This window comes from Odocoileus virginianus, chromosome 28, assembly GCF_023699985.2.
Source record: "Odocoileus virginianus isolate 20LAN1187 ecotype Illinois chromosome 28, Ovbor_1.2, whole genome shotgun sequence".
NCBI lineage: Eukaryota > Metazoa > Chordata > Mammalia > Artiodactyla > Cervidae > Odocoileus > Odocoileus virginianus.
In genome coordinates, this window is record NC_069701.1 from 43,663,652 (window position 1) to 43,683,303 (window position 19,652).

At 60.6% G+C, this 19,652-nt stretch overlaps 1 protein-coding gene across 2 annotated transcripts in view; it reads left to right on the forward strand.

The window, feature by feature from the left end:
• The first annotated feature begins 7,907 nt into the window (after positions 1-7,907).
• The window catches only part of MOB2 (MOB kinase activator 2), a 52,070-nt gene continuing 40,325 nt past the window's right edge, over positions 7,908-19,652 (forward strand). The window contains exon 1 of one of the 2 annotated variants that reach the window (XM_020907864.2): positions 7,908-8,014. In XM_020907864.2, the coding sequence (XP_020763523.1) occupies positions 7,998-8,014 (17 nt within the window). In that variant the 5' untranslated portion in view covers positions 7,908-7,997. The remainder of the gene's footprint in view (positions 8,015-19,652) is intronic. The other variant, XM_020907863.2, reaches the window with a different exon arrangement.

Sequence of the window (19,652 nt, forward strand, 5' to 3'; positions counted from 1 at the left end):
TTTACCTGCTTCCTCTACCAGAGCCTCAGCGGCACCACCCACCTGCCCAGGATACTGGGCTGATGGGGGTCCCATGTATCTCAGGCTGTGGACGTCAAGGCCAAAATCAGGCAACCAGAGGCCTGTAGGACTGAGGCCCCCTGTGGGCCCAGAGGGAGAAGAAGAGAGATCCTCAGAGCTCCTTCCCTGAGTCACACACCCCCCTCCCCGGCTGATCTCAACCCTGGTCCCCGCCCTGGTCCCCATGGGTACATCACGGTTTCTGAGGTTCCCGCACCTAGGAGCCAGCCTCTGCTCCTGGCCCCTGCTGGTGGTCGGCTGCGGGCAGCTGGGCGCCAGGTGTTAGAGCAGATCTAAAAGAAGGGGGTGGTGGGGAGGAGGTGATGAGGCCCTTCCCCTAGAATCCGCCCTAACAGGAAACGCCCGGAGAGACTGGATTTGGGGCCGCGCAGGACGAGGTGAGGGTACAGTCGGGGGCCTCAGCTCTCCCAGCCGCCGGTGGCTGGTGCCCTGGTCCTCCCGGGGGCCTAGCAGGGGAAGGGTGTGGCTGCACAGCCAGTCGGGGTAGGGACGAGGGGCGCGGCCCCCAAGGGTGAGGGTAGGGCTGGCCGGCTGGGCGGTGACGTCAGCCCAGTGTAGGGGTTCCCAGGGAGTCGGCCTCACACTCCAGTCCCTGGGGTCCCCCTCCTGGGAGTGCAGACCCCGCCCTACCGCCCCGCACAGCCGGGCCAATCTCGGGCTCCCAGGGCCGTCGCCCGCGGGCGCTGAGCTCGCGCGGGGAAGGACCCGGCCCGCCTCCAAGCGCCGCTGCCTCTTTGTTCCCCCGCCTCCGCGCTCCCTCGCGGGCCCCGGGCCGGGAGCGTATGGGGGCGCGGTGAGCACCTGCTACGCGCCAAGCCCGAGGGCATCGTGCCCCCGCCCCAGGCCTCAGGTGCGCAACACCTGCCGGGCGAGGACGAGACAAGGGCGCCCCTACTAGTGCTCCTGGCCGGCCTTCCGCTCCCACCCAGCTCTTCCCGATCCAGGCGAGGAGCCCGGCAGCGCCACCTGCTGCCTGCGCCCTGGAAGGGGCGGCCGGTCCGCGCGAGCAGGACCCCGAGGGCCCTGCAGGCTGGGAGGAAACGTGGCCAGGGAGCTCAGGTCTTCAGCGGTCTCCAGCCTCCCGGCACCCTCCCGCATCCTCCTCCGAGACCCTCCCCTTGGCCCACATGCAGCCCCGACTGCCCACAGCATCACCCTGCTGCGGGCCTCTGGCCCACTGCCACACCCCAGGGCTCAGGGTCACATCTGCTGTCAACGGCCACAGTTGTGTCTCCGGCCAGCTTTCATCCTCGGCCTTCAGACTCAGAAAGGACAAGCTGCCGGGTGCCACCTACAGTCTAGCTGGCATCTCGGCTCCCTTCCTTTCCCCTTGCCCACCCCTCACCCCTGCTTCCCTCCCCTCACCCCACTGCCCTCCAGTGAGCAGCATGGACTGTGGCTCCCACCCGCTGCACCTCTCATCTGGGTGGGGTCCTGACCTCCTCCGTGGGTCCCCACACCTTCCCACCTCCACTGAGCTGCCTGCAAGCACCCTCCTCCGCCAGCCACTGCTTCTCTCTTCCTGGAAGGTGCCCCTGCCCTGGTGCCAATGTGTTCCATGTCCATCCATGGATCCCCCAGTCTTGGGTGCAGTTGTGTGCTAAATCGCTTCAGTGGTGTCCAGCTCTGTGCGACCCCATGGACAGTATGCCTGCCAGCCTCCTCCATCCAAGGCATTCTCCAGGCAAGAATACTGGTGTGGGTTGCCCTTCCCTTCTCCATCTAGGTGCAGGGCCTCACTCAAATCCCCCCATTGCTGAGCAGCCATTCACACTTGTCCTCCTTCATCAGGGGTCTGCCTGTGGCCCCACTGCCCAGCAGGGCCTGGCGCTGAGAGTCCTGATCTCTGCCTTCATGTTCACGTGACATTCTCCTGTGCGCCTGAGTGTGTCCAAATATCCTTTGTTTATAAGGACACCAGTCATCCTGGATTAGGGCCCACACTTGTAACCTTATCTTAACTAATTTCATTTGCAAAGACCCCATCTGCCAGTATGAGGGGTGCACCCCCACCACCTCACTGCAGGGTCCCACCAGCTCTGCTGCCCCCACTGTGGTTTAGTCCATGCAGAGTCTGATCATCTCAGGAGGTCTCACCATGCCATCACACGGATGATGTCCCCTTGAGAGACTGCAGAGCCCAGCACTCTGGGACATTCTAGACGCTAAAATAACACACGTGCATGCTGAAGGGATAGATCTCATGAAAATTTAGGAACTTGCCACACCTAGGTGACTGTACCTTTGGGGGGCTTCAATTATCTGGAAGTGCCAAGATGTCCCCTCCAATGTGAAAGACAAGTTTTTACACCTGAGCACCCCAACACTGGAAGAGTACACATATTTTGATGGGAATATCAATCAGGCAACTGTCTAAACTGGAAAAAAACAGCAACATAAGATCTTTTCAATTAAAAGAAGTCCAGGGAATTCCCTGCTGGTCCAGTGGTTAGAACTTCATGCTTTCATTGCCAAGGGCCTGGGTTCAATTACTGGAGGGAAACTAAAATCCCGCAAACCACACAGTGTGGAAAAAAAAAGTCCAGAAGTAAGAAGTGCAAGACTGCTGTGGAGGTCTCAAAGTTTCAGCAGGAACTCAAATCCTTTCCATCTTTCTGCTCTACCATCATCAGCATGCCTCATGGTCCAAGATGGCTGCAGAAGTTCTAGCCATTGTCTTCCTATTATTGGCAGGAACCAGGAGACTGGGCCAGGGTTGGGTGGGATGGAAGGATTAAAGGATACCCTGCAAGCCACCTAACAACTTCCACTTACATTTCATTGGCCACTCTGTCTACATGGAAAGCTGGGATAAAGGAGTAAAAGGAGGAAAATGAAGGAACAGAAAAAAGGAAAGGAGAAGAAAAGGATATGACATTGGGCAGGTAACATCATCTCTGACCAGAGTTCATTGAGTGTGCTGAGCTCATTGTGTGCCTGCTCAGTCGTGTCCGATTCTTTGCGACCTCATGAACTGTAGCCCACCAGGCTCCTCTGGCCACGGGATTTTCCAGGCAAGAATACTGGAGTGGGTTGCCATTTCCTCCTCTGGGGGATCTACCTGACCCAGGGATCAAACCTGCTTTCTCCTGTGTCTCCTGCATTGGCAGGTGGATTCTTTACCACTGAACCACCTGGGAAGCCTTGGATGTGCTATTCTTATCTAATTAGTAAGAGACCTAAGGGTTTGCCCACTTTGAATGTGCCCCAAATTGAGAAGACTATTTCGCTGAGGCTGCAGTAAGCAATTCTACCACTTGGCACTTATGCCTCACTAAATCCAGTGGTGCTTGGTGGAGATGTGGAGCTGTCATGGGTGAACGAGATAGGAAGGCCCCAGGTTCTTGGAGCAAAGCCACATCCTCTTACGAAATAAGTCATGATTCTTTGAGATGCGAGTTTTGACTTGCCACTGGGCTCCACTTCAGACCATGCGTAAGACCACAGGACACTTCACGACTATGTGATCTGAATGGCCCATTACAGATTGGGTGACACAAAGCCATACAGTGGGGTGCACCCAAGAATAAACCACGATCAAGGGGAAGGGGTGGGCCTCGAGCACAGGTGAGTTGCCTGAGCAGGAGGGTCACACTCTCAATATGCCAAGTCACAGCTCCCAGCTTCCCCATCTTCAGCCTCCACCTGTGACTTCAAGATTTTTAGGACACTGTCATTCCCATTCCACAAATAAACCACCTGAGTCACAAGGGCGGTAAACAACTTCCCCAGGTCATCCAGTCAGTGGAAGAGCAGGGACCTGAAGCCCAGACCGCCACAGGGACATAGGATAGGTGGTCTTGGGGAAGGAAGATGGACACACCCTCTGGGGGGACATCTGGGGTGTGAGGGGACAGCCAGTGTGAGGGGACATCCGGGGGTGTGAGGGGACAGCCGGTGTGAGGGGACAGCCGGTGTGAGGGGACATCCGGGGTGTGAGGGGACATCTAGGGGTGTGAGGGGACATCTGGGGTGTGAGGGGACAGCCAGTGTGAGGGGACATCCGGGGTGTGAGGGGACATCGGGGGTGTGAGGGGACATCCGGGGTGTGAGGGGACATCTAGGGGTGTGAGGGGACATCCGGGGTGTGAGGGGACATCCGGGGTGTGAGGGGACATCCAGGGTGTGAGGGGACATCCGGGGGTGTGAGGGGACAGCCGGTGTGAGGGGACAGCCGGTGTGAGGGGACATCTAGGGGTGTGAGGGGACATCCGGGGTGTGAGGGGACATCCGGGGTGTGAGTGGACATCTAGGGGTGTGAGGGGACATCTGGGGTGTGAGGGGACAGCCAGTGTGAGGGGACATCCGGGGTGTGAGGGGACAGCCAGTGTGAGGGGACATCCGGGGTGTGAGGGGACATCCGGGGTGTGAGGGGACACTGGGTGTGAGGGGACAGCCGGTGTGAGGGGACATCCGGGGTGTGAGGGGACATCTAGGGGTGTGAGGGGACATCCGGGGGTGTGAGGGGACAGCCGGTGTGAGGGGACAGCCGGTGTGAGGGGACATCCGGGGTGTGAGGGGACATCCGGGGTGTGAGGGGACACTGGGTGTGAGGGGACATCCGGGGTGTGAGGGGACATCCGGGGTGTGAGGGGACAGCCGGTGTGAGGGGACAGCCGGTGTGAGGGGACATCCGGGGTGTGAGGGGACACTGGGTGTGAGGGGACAGCCGGTATGAGGGGACATCCGGGGGTGTGAGGGGACAGCCGGTGTGAGGGGACAGCCGGTGTGAGGGGACATCCGGGGTGTGAGGGGACATCTAGGGGTGTGAGGGGACATCCGGGGGTGTGAGGGGACAGCCGGTGTGAGGGGACAGCCAGTGTGAGGGGACATCCGGGGTGTGAGGGGACATCCGGGGTGTGAGGGGACACTGGGTGTGAGGGGACAGCCGGTGTGAGGGGACATCCGGGGTGTGAGGGGACATCTAGGGGTGTGAGGGGACATCCGGGGGTGTGAGGGGACAGCCGGTGTGAGGGGACAGCCAGTGTGAGGGGACATCCGGGGTGTGAGGGGACAGCCGGTGTGAGGGGACAGCCGGTATGAGGGGACATCCGGGGTGTGAGGGGACATCCGGGGTGTGAGGGGACAGTCAGTGTGAGGGGACATCCGGGGTGTGAGGGGACAGCCGGGGTGTGAGGGGACAGCCAGTGTGAGGGGACATCTGGGGTGTGAGGGGACATCCGGTGTGTGAGGGGACATCTAGGGGTGTGAGGGAACATCCGGTGTGTGAGGGGACATCCGGGGTGTGAGGGGACACTGGGTGTGAGGGGACATCCGGGGTGTGAGGGGACATCTAGGGGTGTGAGGGGACATCCGGGGGTGTGAGGGGACAGCCGGGGTGTGAGGGGACAGCCGGTGTGAGGGGACATCCGGGGTGTGAGGGGACAGCCGGGGTGTGAGGGGACAGCCGGTGTGAGGGGACAGCCGGGGTGTGAGGGGACATCCGGGGTGTGAGGGGACAGCCGGGGTGTGAGGGGACAGCCGGTGTGAGGGGACAGCCGGTATGAGGGGACATCCGGGGTGTGAGGGGACATCCGGGGTGTGAGGGGACAGCCAGTGTGAGGGGACATCCGGGGTGTGAGGGGACAGCCGGGGTGTGAGGGGACAGCCAGTGTGAGGGGACATCTGGGGTGTGAGGGGACATCCGGGGTGTGAGGGGACATCTAGGGGTGTGAGGGGACATCCGGTGTGTGAGGGGACATCCGGGGTGTGCGGGGACATCTAGGGGTGGGAGGGGACATCTGGGGGTGTGCGGGGACATCGCGGGGGGTGAGGGGACAGCCGGTGTGCGGGGACAGCCGGGGTGTGAGGGGACATCTAGGGGTGTGAGGGGACATCTAGGGGTGTGAGGGGACATCTAGGGGTGTGAGGGGACAGCCGGGGTGTGAGGGGACATCCGGGGTGTGAGGGGACAGCCGGGGTGTGAGGGGACAGCCGGTGTGAGGGGACAGCCGGTATGAGGGGACATCCGGGGTGTGAGGGGACATCCGGGGTGTGAGGGGACAGCCAGTGTGAGGGGACATCCGGGGTGTGAGGGGACAGCCGGGGTGTGAGGGGACAGCCAGTGTGAGGGGACATCTGGGGTGTGAGGGGACATCCGGGGTGTGAGGGGACATCTAGGGGTGTGAGGGGACATCCGGTGTGTGAGGGGACATCCGGGGTGTGAGGGGACATCTAGGGGTGTGAGGGGACATCTAGGGGTGTGAGGGGACATCTAGGGGTGTGAGGGGACAGCCGGTGTGAGGGGACAGCCGGGGTGTGAGGGGACATCTAGGGGTGTGAGGGGACATCTAGGGGTGTGAGGGGACAGCCGGTGTGAGGGGACAGCCGGGGTGTGAGGGGACATCCGGGGTGTGAGGGGACAGCCAGTGTGAGGGGACAGTCGGTGTGAGGGGACATCCGGGGGTGTGAGGGGACATCCGGGGTGTGAGGGGACAGCCGGTGTGAGGGGACATCTAGGGATGTGAGGGGACATCCGGGGTGTGAGGGGACAGCCGGTGTGAGGGGACATCTAGGGGTGTGAGGGGACATCCGGGGTGTGAGGGGACATCCGGGGTGTGAGGGGACATCTAGGGGTGTGAGTGGACATCTGGGGTGTGAGGGGACAGCCGGCGTGAGGGGACAGCCGGTGTGAGAGGACATCTAGGGGTGTGAGGGGACATCTGGGGTGTGAGGGGACAGTCGGTGTGAGGGGACATCCGGGGGTGTGAGGGGACATCCGGGGTGTGAGGGGACAGCCGGTGTGAGGGGACATCTAGGGGTGTGAGGGGACATCCGGGGTGTGAGGGGACATCCGGGGTGTGAGGGGACATCCGGGGTGTGAGGGGACAGCCAGTGTGAGGGGACATCCGGGGTGTGAGGGGACATCCGGGGTGTGAAGGGACAGCCAGTGTGAGGGGACATCCGGGGTGTGAGGGGACATCCGGGGTGTGAAGGGACAGCCAGTGTGAGGGGACATCCGGGGTGTGAGGGGACATCCGGGGTGTGAGGGGACATCTAGGGGTGTGAGGGGACATCTGGGGTGTGAGGGGACATCCGGGGTGTGAGGGGACATCTAGGGGTGTGAGGGGACATCCGGGGTGTGAGGGGACAGCCGGTGTGAGGGGACAGCCGGTGTGAGGGGACATCCGGGGTGTGAGGGGACAGCCGGTGTGAGGGGACATCTAGGGGTGTGAGGAGACATCTGGGGTGTGAGGGGACAGCCGGTGTGAGGGGACAGCCGGGGTGAGGGGACAGCCGGGGTGTGAGGGGACATCTAGGGGTGTGAGGGGACATCTAGGGGTGTGAGGGGACATCCGGGGTGTGAGGGGACATCCGGGGTGTGAGGGGACATCCGGGGTGTGAGGGGACAGCCGGTGTGAAAGGACAGCCGGTGTGAGGGGACATCCGGGGTGTGAGGGGACATCCGGGGTGTGAGGGGACATCCGGGGTGTGAGGGGACAGCCGGTGTGAAAGGACAGCCGGTGTGAGGGGACATCCGGGGTGTGAGGGGACATCCGGGGGTGTGAGGGGACATTCCGGGGTGTGAGGGGACATTCCGGTGTGTGAGGGAACATCCGGGGTGTGACGGGACAGTGGGTGTGAGGCGACATCCAGGGTATGAGGGGATATCCATGGTTGTGAGGAGACATCCGAGGTGTGAGGGGATATCTGGAGTGTGAGGGGACAAGCGGGGTGTGAAGGGACATCCCAGGGCGTAGGGAATATTCCTGCGCGGGCTCCTGAGGACCTGGAGGGCGGGGCCGCAGTGGCAGTCGGGACTACCTTTCCCAGCAGGCGGCGCGCCAGCGTCACTTCCGGCGGCGCCCGCGGCGCGCGTGTGGGAGTGAGTAAGAGAGTGTTTACTTCCGGCCGCCGCAGCCGCGGGCTGAGGGCCGAGCAAGTCGGGCGGCGGGCGCGGCGGGCCCCGCGTAGCCATGGACTGGCTCATGGGGTGAGTCCGGCAGCGGGGCGGGCGGGGCGGGCAGGCCGGGCCGCGGTGCGCGCCGCGGGCGGCACCGGTCAAGGACATCCTAACGGGCGGGCGAGGGGCGTCCCCGGGTCGGGCCCGGGGCTCCCTGGAGCGGGTTCGGGGCCGGGCCGGGAGCGGGCCCGCGTCCGGCCTGCAGTCGAGCACTCGCGCGGAGCGCCGCGTCCCGGGAGCCGGACCGGGGCCGGCGGCCACACCTCGCTGTTGGTTGTCGGGCGGCGGGGGATGTCGGACCGGGACTGCTCGCCGGTCCGCGCGGGGAACTTGCTTCTGCAATAAATAACATTGATGCCGGCAGAGGACAGTCCCTTTAAAAGGAGAGAAAAGGAGCAAAACAACCCAACTCTGCCAGCGTCCGCCGGGCGAGGTCGCCGGGCAGGGTGCGCTCGGCGCTTCCGCGGGCGGCCGCCGCAGGGCGGGGTAGGAAGGAAGCATCAGCACCGGGCCCGGGCTGGGCTCTCCCTCCCTCGGCGTGTGTTGGGCTTGCTGGAGGTTAGATCAACGTGCGCAACGTCACGTCGTTCTCCACAAGTTATTCTACCTGCCTCGGTCCTTTTTTCTTCTTTTCTTTCTGTTTTTTTTTTTTTTTTTTTTTTTTTTTTTACTTTTTGAGGATGGAGAAGGACAGGCACTTCTCACCCAGTTGGGCGGTCCTTCGTCAGCCTGGCTCGAACGTGCACAGCGCTCCTCTGGAGTCAGGGTAGTTACTCTAGGGCCTCGGGGTGGGAGTGAGGGAGCGCTTGCCCTGTTGTTGGCCGGGGTGGGTGGAAAGCTTGTCTGGACACCGAAATCCTGGAAGAGAGATGAAAGGTCCCATGTACGTTTCATGTCAGTGTCTGTCGGGCCCTTGCTGGTACAGGCAGAGTGGAGGGTGCTGGCAGGACAGTCAGCATGAGATGAGTGAGACCCTTCCCAGCCTGCAGGTTGGCTGCAGTCTAGTGAAGGGGGAGACCAGGGGCGACTAGACAGCGCGTGGGAGGAATCGGAAGGCCAAAGACAGGTGCTGAGTGTGTCGGGGATGACCTGGAGCCAGAGCGCAGGGGCCAGGACCTGGCATGGCACTGTGGGGCGAGGCAGCTCAGCTGGTTTCTTGCAGAGGTGGGACTCCCATCCCAGCCTCGCTGCTCAATAGCTGTGTGACTTTAGGTGGTCACTTCTTCTCCAGACCTTTTAAAAAGTCATCTGTAAAGTGGGAGTCGTGGTCCTTGTCACCTGGCACTGTGGAAGGGTATGCTGAGGTGACAGAGCAAAGCGTATAGCACAGTGCCTGGCACTGGTGGGTGTAAGTAGAGGTGTTCACCGGAGGGCCGACAGCTGTGTTTATTCTGAATGGTGGGTGCTTGTTTTCTGCCTTTATCAGGAGAGATGGTGTTGGAGGCCACTTGGCCTCCTGCAAGTCGGTTTCAGAGGAGTAGACTACTGATTGGCTGAGTTGAATTCGCAGGCCTTCATATCAGAGGGACCAGCCTGATCAGTGGGGTTACTGAGGAGGCAACTGATCGTATTCTGCCTGTTATTCTGTGCTTGTGTCTGTAGGAAGCAGGTACTCTGTCCCTGGAAACTGACTGGCAGTCTGTCTTTTCTAACTGCCCGAGGTCTGTGCTTTATGGACTTTATTGTTACCATTGTGAACAGCCAGAAATTTACCGCAGCTGTTCTTGAGGCCCTTGTCAAGACTATGCAACCAGGTGGTCATCTGGGCAAGGTCAGCAGAGCACTTATTTCTTTGCATTTGGTGGCCGGTGCCTGTGTCGGAGGAAGACAGTTTTGAAAGGGATCGTCTTGGAGCTGCTGCCTCTGTGGTCTCTGCGGAGGGAAGGAGCCCTCGTTGCCACCTGGCTATAAAGTAGGCAGTTCTAAAGTGACTTGAGCTCTCCAGAGAGAGGTTAGGATGGAGTTTGCTTATCTCTTGTGTGTGTGTCTTTTTAAACTTGATGGACTGTGGGTCGGATTTGGTGAATCATGAATTCTTTCACATCTCCTTAGCTATGAACCCCCTGCTCCTTAAAAAAGAAGAACGCGGAATAATTTCAGTCGTTAGCTTCTGATCTTCTTGAAAATGTGTTTCCAGGGTGGGTGTCCTAGGACTCTAGAGCTGGGAGGGCCGGGGTGTCCCCTTGTCCCTCCCATGAGTTTATTGACCATCTGCTGTGATGTAGGAGGCTGCCGAGGCCCGGATTTCACAGCTACGGGGGACATGAGCAGTGCAGACCCCGGGCCTCCCTCCCTGCTCCACCTGCCGCTTCCCCAGCACCCCTCTGAGGAGAGCTGACCAGAAGCAGGTGAAGGGTCTGGCTCCTGCTGACACCTTTTGCGCGCTCAGTGCTGGGGCTGCAGTTGGCCAGGTTGCAGCCTGGAAGAATCGAGGATTTGTGTGTGTGTGTTTTACTATTTCTTGATATTTTTGTTAATTCACACCATTCACTCTCAACCAGGTTGTTTGGAATAGAGTTTTCATGTTTTTCCTGTTTTTTGTTCTTTTCAAAAGAAGGATTTTCTTTGCCTTCATTCATCTTGAGTGACAAAGTGTGGACGCAACTGGAGCGGTGAATAGGGCGCCCTCCTCCTCTTCTGCATACCGTCCTGACCACAGGAGAGGCTGACAGACGGTTCTGTGAGCTTGCATCTTCCCCGTCACTGCAGGGCCTTGCTGAGTAACGCTGGCAGCCTTATCTTCAGCTCTCCCTGCCGTGGGTGAGGAAAGGGAGGCCTGCAGGAAACCTGCTTGGGGAGCTAGAAATGAAGCCAGCATGTTATGACTTGCTGCTGGGCTTTGCTGGGCTCACTTGCGGAGAGCTTTGTGCCAGGCAGCTCACATCCGCTGTCTTCCTGTGCGTTTCCTCTGCTTGGCGTTGAGCCGGCCGTTGAAGTCGGTGCGTGGTAGCTTTGTCCCTCTCTTTTTACGAAAGTAATTTCTAACTTGAAAAGGGCCATGACTTCTTGTGTGCGTCACTTCTGTGGTCCTTGGCTTTGTCCTTTCTGGACAGTAGCTGACAGGCTGGCACCCTCCTCGCCTAGAGCAGAAACTGCGTGAGCTGGGGCAGCGAGGGACCCACCCAACAGAGCGTGGTGGTTTGAGGCGCCTTTTCCTCCGTCTTTCACTGGCAGTGGCGGGCATCTAGGAGCGGTCGATAGCGCGGTTTCTGTTTTACCCGACAGAGCTACTCCAGAAGCTTCCCAGCGAGCATCTGGGAATGCAGGAGAGGAAACACACTCCGACTTCGCTTCTGCCTGGTGGGGCACAGGGTGAAGTTTGCAGGGACCTGCCCGCCAGGGTGGGGCCCATGCACCCCGCCAGCCCCTGACTGGGGCAGCTCCCAGCCTTGACGTCGGCGCCTCCTGTTCCTCCCTGGAGGCAGAGGAGGCGGGTGAGGTGCAGGGTAGAGTTTCCTGGCTCTCCTGGCCGAAGAAGATCGGCTCCTAGACTGGTCACTTACTCCAGAGGGTGATGGGCTTGGTGCTCTTGGGCTGTGCCTAGGGTTTGCTGTGCAGACAGGGCCTTTCAGGCCCAGTGGCTTTGCCCGCAGGCCTCATGCTCAAGTGAAGGGGACCCAGTCCTGTGGTTGCCACCTCTGTGGGTGTCTGAACTGAGTGTTGATGACCGTCCCTTGGCAGTTTGCCTCTGGGGAGGATGTCGTGGTGGCTGGCTGTCAAATCAGATCATGAGAACACCCAGGCTGAACTTTAACAGCCTCATGGGGGTGTAATTTACATACCATAAAGTTTACTTGCATTTGGTGTACAATTAAGTAATTTTTAGTAAAATTACAGAGTAGCATGACCATCACCACAGTTTAGTTTGAGAACACTGTCGTCACCCCAAGGAAACCTGGTGCTCGGTGGCTCCCTGTTCCCACCCCAGCCCTGGGCAGTGACTGCTTTACGGTCCGTGTCTGCACATCTGCCTGCTGGGCCGTTTTTGTAGAGATGGGACGGAGGCACAGCATGTGGTCTTCTGTGACCCGCTCGCTCAGCTCTGCCGTAGAAGTCCTTCGCGCTGTCACTGGTCTCAGCTGTCCTTTTGTTGCCAAGTGATAATCTGTGGTGTGGAGATTTGTGAGTATCGTCTCTTCATGGACACCTGGACTCTAACTGCTTTTCGCTGGTCCTGAGAGATGTTGCTGTGACCCAGCCTCTTTCAGCCAGCCGTGAGCTGGACGCTTCCCGCCGGGAGACCTCCAGGCCCTGCTGCATTTGCCGTCTGGCGTGGGCCAGGCCCTGAGCCCAGGATGAGATGGAGAAGATAGTCTGTGCTGTGTCAGGCTGGCGCTGGGGGCCGAGGGCCAGGCAGGTGGCTTGGGAGGGTGCATAGGAGCTTTCCAAGTAGGAGCCAGGGAAGGTCGTGTCCTGGGAGGAGAATGGCACTTGCGGAGGCACCGCGGCAGGAGCAGCGTGACCCCCGCCTGCCCGTCCTGGAGCAGCGGCAGGGCGTGCGGCGGGTAGGCCTGGGTGGGTGTGCTGACCCCTTCAAGGAGAGCCGCGGTCATGTAGAGCGCGCTCTCTCTCTCTTTTCTTTTTAAAAATTATTTATTTTTGACTTCACCGTGTCTCTGTTGCTGCACACGGGCTTTCTCTCGTTGCAGAGAGCAGGGCATGCGGGGGCTTAGTTGCCCTGGGGCCTGTGGGGTCGTCCCTGACCAGGGGTTGAACCCGTGTCCCCTGCATTGGCAGGCGGGGTCTCAACCACTGGACCACCAGGGAGGTCCACGCGGAGCCCTCGTGGAACGAGCCCCATGTGTCTGCACACTTGGTGGTGACACGTCATTTCTCACGTGTCTTGCTTGGAGGGTCTGCAGGGAGCCCTCGCACGAAGCGTGCCCAGGGCTGTGCTGCTGGTGAGAGACTGGCGGACGGGAGCCCAGCAGAGCCGCAGGGAGCCTGGTGGGTGCCGGGCAGGGCCCGCCTTCCACCTGGCAGATGCCCCTGGGGCAGCCACAGCGCCCCGTTCCAGCCATCGGCCTTGCTTCTCACCCCTGCCCCCGGTGTCACTGCCCGCTGGGCTCACCAAGGCTCTGTCTCAGGATGTGGGAAAGCGGGGTGGCACTGGGGCACTGGCTGCCGGGCTTGTCCAGCACTCGTGCCGGCCTGGGAGGTGCCTGCTCAGGCGGGTGCTGGCGGCCGCCTCTGTGTGGATGCCTCTGTAGATGTTCTGCCTGTACCAGCCTTTCCCATGCCACCCTTGCTGTGTCCTGGAAACTCGGCTGTGCCCAGACCCACGTGGTTTTGTCGGGGAGGGGTTTGTGGGGTCCGAGAGGGAGGCTGGGCCTGGGCGCGGTGCGCTTGGCAGAGTGCCCTCTGTGCCTGTGTCGAGTGCGTTGGCCCCACGAGCTGGTCTCAGCGCCCGATGGCGACTTCTGTGCATGTCCCCCCAGCAGTGGCTGCATCTGGAAGAGGCGGCGGCGAGTGCTGTTCCCAGCTGACTTGGCTGGAGGGCCTGCCCTTCTTTGTCTCCCTCGTGTTTGTTTCTCTTCCTGCCCAGCATTTCTCTGGGCCCGAGGCGCCCCTGGCCCTGTGCAGGGCTCTGCCACAGGGTGGGGCCTGGGAACAGCTGGAACCGGAGGGTAGACTATGGACACTTAAGGTGAGGAGGGGCTGGCGCGGGGCTGGGCGCTGTGGTTCTCTCTGAGTGGAGCCACATGCCTTTGGGCCTCAGCCATGTTCTCCGTGTCACCTGGTTTTCTTCTCTTTGAAGAAGTCTCCTTGATGGTGGGAAGCGTGGCTGTGTGCGCGCGCCTGCGAGTGGCCAAGCCTGATGTCCCCCTGCCACTGCTGGCGGGGCTTCCCCAGAGGGTGGGTGCAACACTGGGAAGTGGGGTGGGGTCCTGTGGGCGGTTGCGCGACAGCCATTTAGTGGGGATTCTGGAGGGTCTTTGAAAACTTGCTGTTTGAGCTAAGAGCTAGGGGATGTGAATGGGGCTCAGGGCCCAGATGCTTTGGGGTTTGAATCCTGACTGCAGCTTCACAAGATGTCCTGTTTCACTTTCGAGAGCCTCAGTTTCATCCCCTGTGAAATGGACGGAGGATGAATAGCAACCTTCGCAGCGGTTGGTGGGTGGGTGTTCTGTGTCCGGGTGGAGAAGGCCCTCATGCCCTCGCTGGTGCCTGTGTGTGGAGTGTGGGTGAGGGCGCCGCACGCCAGGCCCCCAGGCCCCCTTGTCACCACTGCCCCCCTCACCCCGCCCTGCCTTGCTGCTGTGGCGAGCAGCCGCCCTGGTCCCGGTGCACGTGGCCCCCTTCTGCAGCAGGCCCAGCTCCAGGGGTGACCCAGGTGGGGAGCGAGGGTGCAGGGGCTCTGCGCCCTGAGGTGCCTGATCCCAGCCCCTGCCGGCCGTGCCCCCGTCTGTGACCCTCCCACCTGGCTGCCCCTGCCAGTGCCCAGTGCTGCTGGCCCTGGGCTGGTGCGCCTGGACCGCTCTCCTACCCCCAAGGTGCTGCGGGAGCTGCCCGGCCACTCCTTGGGTCTCCTCTCCCTCCAGGTGGCGGTTGCGGGTATGGAGGTGAAGCTGCTGTGGCGGCGTGTCCTCGGGTCCACGTCTTCCGCACTGAGAGTCGTCCTGGGTCACCCCAGGGGTGCGTGCTGGGGCTGTGGGGCCTCCTGCAGCAGGGCTTTCTGCTGGCTCTGTCCTCACGCCGGCCCACTCGGGTCCCAGGCTTACCTCCGCCGTCAGTGTGGTCCAGCTCGTGGTGGTCATGACTGGCCCCGGTGGTCCGTCCCCCAAGTTCCTGGGGGCGTCTCAGAGGGAGGGCAGAGGAAGTGGTTATCACCTGTCCCAGCTGCCTGTTAGTGAAAGAAAGTGAAAGTGTTAGTTGCTCGATTGTGTCCAGCTCTTTGTGACCCCATGGTCTGTCCATGGAATTCTCCAGGCAAGAGTTGGGGAGTAGATAACCTTTTCCTTCTCCCAGGGATCTTCCTGAAGGAAATGGCAACCCACTCCAGTATCCATGCCCGGAGAGTCTCATGGACAGAGGAGCCTGGCAGGCTACCATCCATGCGGTTGCAAAGAGTCAGACATGACTGAAGCAACTTAGCACAGCCACCCCCTTCTCCCAGGGATCTTCTGCCTCGGAGATCGAACCCGGGTCTTCTTCGCCGCAGCAGGTTCTTTACCGTCGGAGCCACCAGAGAAGTCCTCTAGGACAGAGGAGTGGGCTGCCGTGTCCCACTCCGGGGGCTCCCCGTCCAGGGGTCCCGCCTGCGTCTCTCCCGCCTCCTGCGCTGCAGGTGCGTTACCGCCGAGCCACCTGGGGAGCGCATCAGTGAGGCGCTTCTGAAACAGACAGGCCTCTGGGCATCCCGGGGGGTGCCTCCCCCTTCCTGCCAGCCTGTGGGCTGACAGGTGCGACCCCAGCACAGGCCCTCTTCCTGTAGGGGCGCCTCTGCTGGACCCTGTCTCCCAGCTGGGGCTGCAGGGGAGGGTCCTCGCCGCTTCTCCAGCGAGTGTGGCCTTGTCTGCCCCCACTTCTGGGCTGACTCGGTGGTGTCACCCGGAGGTCCTCCTTGTGGCCACGGGACAGACACTCTCTGAGAAGGTGTCTGAAGGCGTGGGGCGCACACCCCTTCCCGGCCCTCGCTGCCTTGCTTGGTGCGTGTGTATGCTGGGCTGGGTAGCCACGGCTTCGGAGCGGAAGGAAAATGTGGAAACCTGAAAAGGACTTCAGAGTGGCCGGCCTGCTCCCTCTGGACAGGGCTTGCCGAGTCTCCAGAGCCCTTATCTATGCCTGCTCAGAGACCTTCATGCTTTTCACTGGTTTGGGCGAGCTTACCTCATCAGGCCCTAACAGCTGCCAGGGACTGGGAGTGGAAGGTGGGGAGCTGGGTGGGTGGGGAGACCCAGTTTGTGGCCTTCATTATTGTTCAGTCGCTAAGTCGTGTCTGACTTTTGGTGACCCTGTGACTCCAGTACACCAGGCTTTCATCTCCTTGACTATCTTCCAGAGTTTGCTTAAACTCATGTCCTTTGAGTCGGTGATGTCATCCAACCATCTCATCTTCTGTGTCCCGCCTCTCCTCCTGCCCTCAGTGTTTTCTAGCATCAGAATCTTTTCCATTGAGTTGGCTCTTCCCATCAAGTGGCCAAAGGACTGGAGCTTCAGCATCAATCCTTCCAGTAAATATTGAGGGTGGACTTCCTTTAGGATTGACTGGTTGGATCTCCTTGCAGTCCAAGGGACTCTCAAGAGTCTTCTCCAGCACCACAGTGCAAAGCATCCATTCTTTGGCACTCAGCCTTCCCTGTGGTCCAGCTCTCACATCCGTACATGACTACTGGAAAAGCCGAAGCTTTGACTATATGGACCTTTGTCAGCAAAGTGATGTCTCTGCTTTTTAATATGCCGTCTAGGTTTGTGTGCACAGCCTGGCCCTCATAAAATCCTTCATTCCCCTTCCCACCCGTAGAAATGGGATAGAGCCAGTTTCCTTGCCATGCTGGGTGGAGGGTGTGGTTCCACACAGCCCAGAGGCCCCTGGTACAGGGGCAGCCCAGGAGGACTGGAGAGGTTGGCATCCTTCTTGTGTCCTCATGTGCCAGGTGCTGGTTAGGACCAGAGGGCTGTCTTGAGGGCATTGTCAGCCCTCTGGAAACTGAGCCTCTGAGTCTCTCAGAGAGGGACTTGAGCTGCTGAGTTTTGGGTTCTTTCCTGTGGCCCCTCATTGATGCCGTGAAGGGACCTGGAGACCCCAAGCAGGGTGGTGCCAGGTTGCTTTCCTTGTCTGTAAGCCTGCGCCTGTGTGGGGCCGATGCTGACTTGCGCCTGTTTTTGGCTCTGCAGGGCCTGGTGCATTGGCAGCAGGGCCTGGGCCCTGGGTCAGGTGAGGGATCCTCCTCTTGGCCTTGCCGCAGCCCTGGGAGCAGGCTACCTGCCAGCGGGGCTCCGCGTGGAGCCATCTCACCTTCCAACTGGGCAGGGCCTGGAGCTGTGCCCTGCTGGGGGTGCCGCCAGGTGCAGGTGGGGAAGGTGCTGGCTGGTCTGCGTTGGCCGTGGAGGCAGGGGCGGGACTGTCCCCTGGCCGGGCTGGGCATGTGGCCTCCATTGTCATTCGCTGGCCTGATCTTTGCAGAACCGTCCGGCTGCTTGTGACTGAGCTGAGTCCTTGCTATGATGTTGGCCAAAAAGTTCCTTCAGTTTTTAAATACACAAAACAAAAAACACAGCTTTTAATTTTCACCCAGAACTTTATTGAACTGTTTTGTTCCACTGCCTTCTGCCATTTTTCAGGTAGTAGAACAAAACAGCTTCATGATTTCATCTTTCTAAAACTTTTTTATCTTTTTAAGCAAAGAACTGTTGCAGGTGCCTTTTCACAGTCTACCAGGGAATTGAATTTTTTTCCATTTGCAGAATTTTTAACGACCAAATAAAGGGAAATCTGAAGGTGCAGTGTCTGATGGATATGGAGATGAATCGGAACCTCCCAGCCCAGTTATAAGAGGTTTTACCTGGTCATCACAGAAACACGTGGTCCTTCTGGCCAGCCCAGTATTGTAAGGGGATCTGATCCCAAGTGTCAAGATGAATAGGACTTGTTCTTAAAGAGACGGGGAGGAGCAGAGACAGGAACTGGGAGGTGCTAGCTCCCAGCTAAGGGCGCTATCTCCCCGGCCTGCCCAACTGTGTCTCCCTTGGGCCCGGGCTTTGCTGCTGAGAGGAGAGGGGGTGCAGCATGCGGGAGCCCCAGCAGGAACCCCGAGGGGCAGCTGTGTGTGCGTGTGTCCAAGCCGAGGGAGCCGGGGCCCAAGTGTGCGTCTGCGGGCTGCACCCCAGCAAGGCCTAGGGCTGGACCAGCGCCTGTGCCCCTGCCCTTCTCCTTCCTGGCTGTGTGTGCACGCACACACACACACACACACTCTGTGTTGGGACTGTGTGTGCCATTTAACTGATTCTGTTGGGAAAGGAATTCCGTTCTCGCTGCCCTCCCAGAGTGTTGGGAGGCCCTTGTGCCGGGCTTCCAGTCCGGGCCGCATCTGGTCCCTGGGGCCGTGGAGAAGAAGGCAGGCGGCAGGCGTGGGGCACATGGAGAGCCCGGGGGGCAGTGTGGTCCTCCGGGGAGCCCAGGTGAGCTCGCGCAGTCCCTGGCCCCTCGGGTGTTGGGAGCAATGGCTGGAGGCAGGGCTGAGCTGTCCCGAGGGAGAGACCTGTGGACACCTTGCTGCCCGCTTCCTGGTCCTCTGTCCTTTGGTCTCTTAGCTTTTAAAGGTGATAAGTGAACAAAGAAGGACTCAACAGGAGGAAATGCAGGCTGTGGCTGCCCCGGGCGCGGATGACCCTCTGGGAGGACCACGTCCTCTCGGAGGACCTTCTTGCTGGCAGTGTGTGGCAGTTGGCAGTGTGCACGTCCTCCCTTGTCCGGCCGGCAGCGTGGTGTCCGGGCGCACGGGGCCGGGGCTGCCCATCTTCCTGAGCATCCCTGGCACGGAGTGCATGCTGGGGTCCGCTGGGCCATGGCTTTTTCCCAGGACAGGGCTCTGTCCCCTCCCGCCACCCCCCGCCCCAAGAGGAGGCGTGCCTCTGGTGGCCCGGTGGGCGTGTGGCCTCCCTTCTGGACTGCTCTTCTCTCCCAGAGTACGCGTGGCCTCGGGGCGTCAGCCCCACGGGCTCTGGTCCTGGGAGAAGCGCCAGGAGCGGGACTCGCTCCCACCCCTGACCCGTGCCGTCTGCAGGTCAGGTCAGCTTGGGGTCACGGCTACTCCCTGAGCCCTGGCACCCCATGGGGAGGCTCCAGCCCCAGCCCTGCAGACTGGTTCTGGCTGGGAGGGGTTTTCTGGGAGGTGCCTGCTGTGTGGCAGGTGGTCTCGTGACCACGGTCATGTTCACTAGCTTCAGGGACGTGGACGTGCTCATGCCTACCAAGCGCTGAAAGTGCCAGGGTACGCGGTGAGGTCCTGAGGGTCCTGCCTGTCATCACAGGCTGTCCCTGCCCTCCCTGCCTGGCCCGCTTCCGCCTTCTGGAAGCAGGACGTTGGGCTGGGTCCATGTGGCCCTGTGCAGAGGCCCGGGTCCCACATGGCGCTGCACTGTTGTGACGGAGACCCAAGCGCTTCTCTGGATGTGGGCCTGCAGCAGGGGTTGAGAATGCTTTGTGATGAAAACCCTTGTTTTCAAGCACACTCTCCTGCTCCTGCTGGAAGGCCTCCTACCTCTTTGGCTGAAGGAGGGCTGGGCTCAGCTGAGCTCTGTTGAGCGCTGGCGTCCATGACTCCTACAAAATAGATGATCCCCTTGTTGTGACCTTGCTGGCTTTCACGCACTTCCTTCCAGGCCAGCCGAGAGCAGCCGGGTTAACCGATGCACGATTGTCAGCCCCAACAGGCAGTAAGGACCCGGGAACCCCAGCTTGTGTGAGGCCGGGGAGACGTGGGGGTGCTGTGTATCGTTTCTTCTCATGTGTTGCCTCCTTGTTGGACGTGTAGGTGTAGGTGGGCACATTGGTGGTTTCAGGCCTGAGTCTGGGCTGTCGCCAGGAAGACAGCGTGCCCTGATTCGCAGCAGATGGCCACTCTCTTGTGAGATGACGCCATGGAAGGCTGCAGCCCGCCGCCTGCTGTGGGGCCCGTAGAGCTCACGTCCACTCAGGCGCCACCCCGGACCCCGCCCAGCCACC